Source organism: Neophocaena asiaeorientalis, unplaced genomic scaffold (genome assembly GCF_003031525.2).
Source record: "Neophocaena asiaeorientalis asiaeorientalis breed wild unplaced genomic scaffold, Neophocaena_asiaeorientalis_V1.1 scaffold220, whole genome shotgun sequence".
Lineage (NCBI taxonomy): Eukaryota > Metazoa > Chordata > Mammalia > Artiodactyla > Phocoenidae > Neophocaena > Neophocaena asiaeorientalis.
Genome location: NW_020174042.1, coordinates 6288008 through 6290664, shown reverse-complemented (window position 1 = coordinate 6290664; position 2657 = coordinate 6288008). Strand labels below are relative to the sequence as shown.

General features: G+C 57.1%; 1 protein-coding gene across 1 annotated transcript in view; it reads left to right on the top strand.

The window, feature by feature from the left end:
- The window catches only part of GAS1 (growth arrest specific 1), a 6417-nt gene extending 3766 nt beyond the window's left edge, over positions 1–2651 (top strand). The window contains 3 exon segments of the mRNA XM_024753799.1: positions 227–421; positions 1510–2108; positions 2111–2651. Of these exon segments, the coding sequence (XP_024609567.1) occupies positions 227–421; positions 1510–2108; positions 2111–2175 (859 nt within the window). The 3' untranslated portion in view covers positions 2176–2651.
- Positions 2652–2657: the final 6 nt, after the last annotated feature.

Here is a 2657-nt window from a genome sequence, read left to right as displayed (position 1 = left end):
AAGTCAGAGCAACAGGGTCTGTCTCACTTCAACCTGGCTCTTTTGAGGTTTGTTTGGTTTAGTTTTGGGGATTGCAGAGGTGCAGCTTCCTAAGGCAGACCCTGAGCCTCTGAGGAATGCCGCAGGCTCCGCAGGAACAGGAGGCTTTTCTGCAGCCGAAATCTGCAGACGCTGTGTCTCTATTCTAACTTTTGCCATTCCCATCTCACTGGGCCCCCGGGGACAGGCAGACAGCCGAACTCCGTGCGCACTGGAGCCCCGGCTCCCTCGGCTTCTGGAGAGGAGATTTAGCCTTAATTTTTGTGACAGATGGAGTTGATAGTCTCTCCACGGAAAGGGGAGGAAAAAAGCGCCAGTTTTTGACAGGCCGCAGACGCCGGGTGCCTCTGGTGGTCAAAGGCTGCGTTGCGCCGCAGTTAAGGTAGTTCGCAAACTCCCACGCCTGGATCGCAGAGGCTGCTGTACCTGGGCGGTTTCCCTTAAACCGAGAGAGATTGAAACATGCGCTTTAATAGAAACCTTGGAGGGTACCAATTTATCCCCTTCCTCTATGTTGTGACTGCGGCCAGATGGTACTGCTCAATATCCCTAAAGATTTTTAATACTATTACTGTTTTTTCATCGCCGTCCGTGTTAGAAACTTATATTCTTTTTTAAAAAATTAATTTGGCTTATTGGATTTCTGGCTTGCAATTGGCAATGATGTCTGACTCCAGGGCCATATTTGTCATTGGCAACAGGGTGCTGGGGGGGGTGAAGGGGTGGTAGAGGAAGGATTTGCAAATATCTCATCAGTATCTCCCTAACTAAAGCGTGTGCCTCTTTTTTGTGTGCATTTGGATTTTTTCTTTTAAGTTTAAACATCCCGCATCAAATTCTCTGATTTCTCTCCTCCGTCTGTGATGATCAGGCAAAGATGGGGATCTCGAAAAATAAACTGAATTCTGAATCCAGTAGAAAGCACACATGGGGGCCAGGGACAATTAATAAAAGTACCTTAAAAAAAAGAAGAAGAAGAACCAAACAAAAAGGACCGTGGACGAGCCGGTTGCAAACAGCTGCCCCTGAGCTCTGCCCTCTGGTTCTGTGCTCCAGCAAGGACTCCATATCCGAGCCTCCTTAAGAGTAGGAGGAGCTCCCGGGCCTCTGTCAGGCTCCTTAAGCCGCTCCTTTCAAGCCCTGAATGCCTGAATGTGAGCTGCCCACCACCCTCCCCGCCCTCCCCCACTCCGCAACCCCACTCCAGCGGCTCGTAAAAAAAAAAAAAAAAGTTTCAACAACAACAGGCGGGACCAATAGCATCTCGAAAAGCCGGGAAAGGGGGCCGAGCAAAGGGCGAAAGAGAGTGGAGAAAGGAGAAAGCGGGCAGGCTCGGAGCGCGCGGGGCCAGGGCTCGGCGAGCCGGAGGAGCGTTGCTAATGTTTTTGTTTGTTTGCTTTTCCATGCATGCATAATGAGGGGGCACCGCGGCACCACGCGGGGGCTCCCGGCCCACTTTTGTATTTAAAGCCTCGCTGCGAGCGAGTCCGCAGCCAGGCTCAGCGGATCCGCTCCCCGGGCTTCTTGTCACCCGAGATTTTTTCAGCTCAACCACACGCGCCGCGGGCCCGCCTTGGAGGACTGTGACTGCGCGCAAGACGAGAACTGCAAGTCCACCAAGCGCGCCATTGAGCCGTGCCTGCCCCGGACGAGCGGCGGCGGCGCGGGCGGCCCGGGCGCGGGCGGGGTTATGGGCTGCACCGAGGCCCGGCGGCGCTGCGACCGCGACAGCCGCTGCAACCTGGCGCTCAGCCGCTACCTGACCTACTGCGGGAAGCTCTTCAACGGGCTGCGCTGCACCGACGAGTGCCGCACGGTCATCGAGGACATGCTGGCCGTGCCCAAGGCGGCGCTGCTCAACGACTGTGTGTGCGACGGCCTGGAGCGGCCCATCTGCGAGTCGGTCAAAGAGAACATGGCCCGCCTGTGCTTCGGCGCCGAGCTGGGCAACGGGCCGGGCAGCAGCGGCTCGGACGGGGGCCTGGACGACTACTACGACGAGGAGTACGACGATGAGCAGCGCGCCGGGGGCGCGGGCGGCGAGCAGCCGCTGGACGACGACGACGGCGTTCGCGAGGCGCCTGGACCCCGCTCGCCTCCATCTTGCTGCTGCTGCTGCTACCGCTGCTCTTTTAACACTCGCGCCCCCCCGCCGTCGGCCACGGGAGGGTCGGCGCCGGGGCACCTGTGGCTCGGGAACAGAGGGGTGGTCGGGGGGATTTTCCGAAACGTATTCTAGGTGGTTTCTGCCTAGCCGGTCTCCTCGCCTTGACTCTTGGCACGACCTTCGCCTCCTCTCCCGAGCAGGACTTTTTGGACATCCTCCCCTGTCCCCATTCCGGGTTCCAGACACTCCCCGCAGAAACCAGCCTAACTCCGGGACCCCCGACATGAAACGGGCCTGGGAGGGCAGAACCGTAGTCCTGGACTCCGAAGAGAGGATGCTGACCAGTGGGGTCTTAAGAGTTTCAAGGGACTGGGTTCGGAGCAGGGGTTTTGAAGGAGGATTTATATTTGCAAAGGGGCTGTTTATTAGCGTTTCTCCTGCGAGGGGGGGAAAAGTGCCGGTAATCGACTTTTATTGTGGCCAGTGAAGACATTGCAATCGTAACCAATTC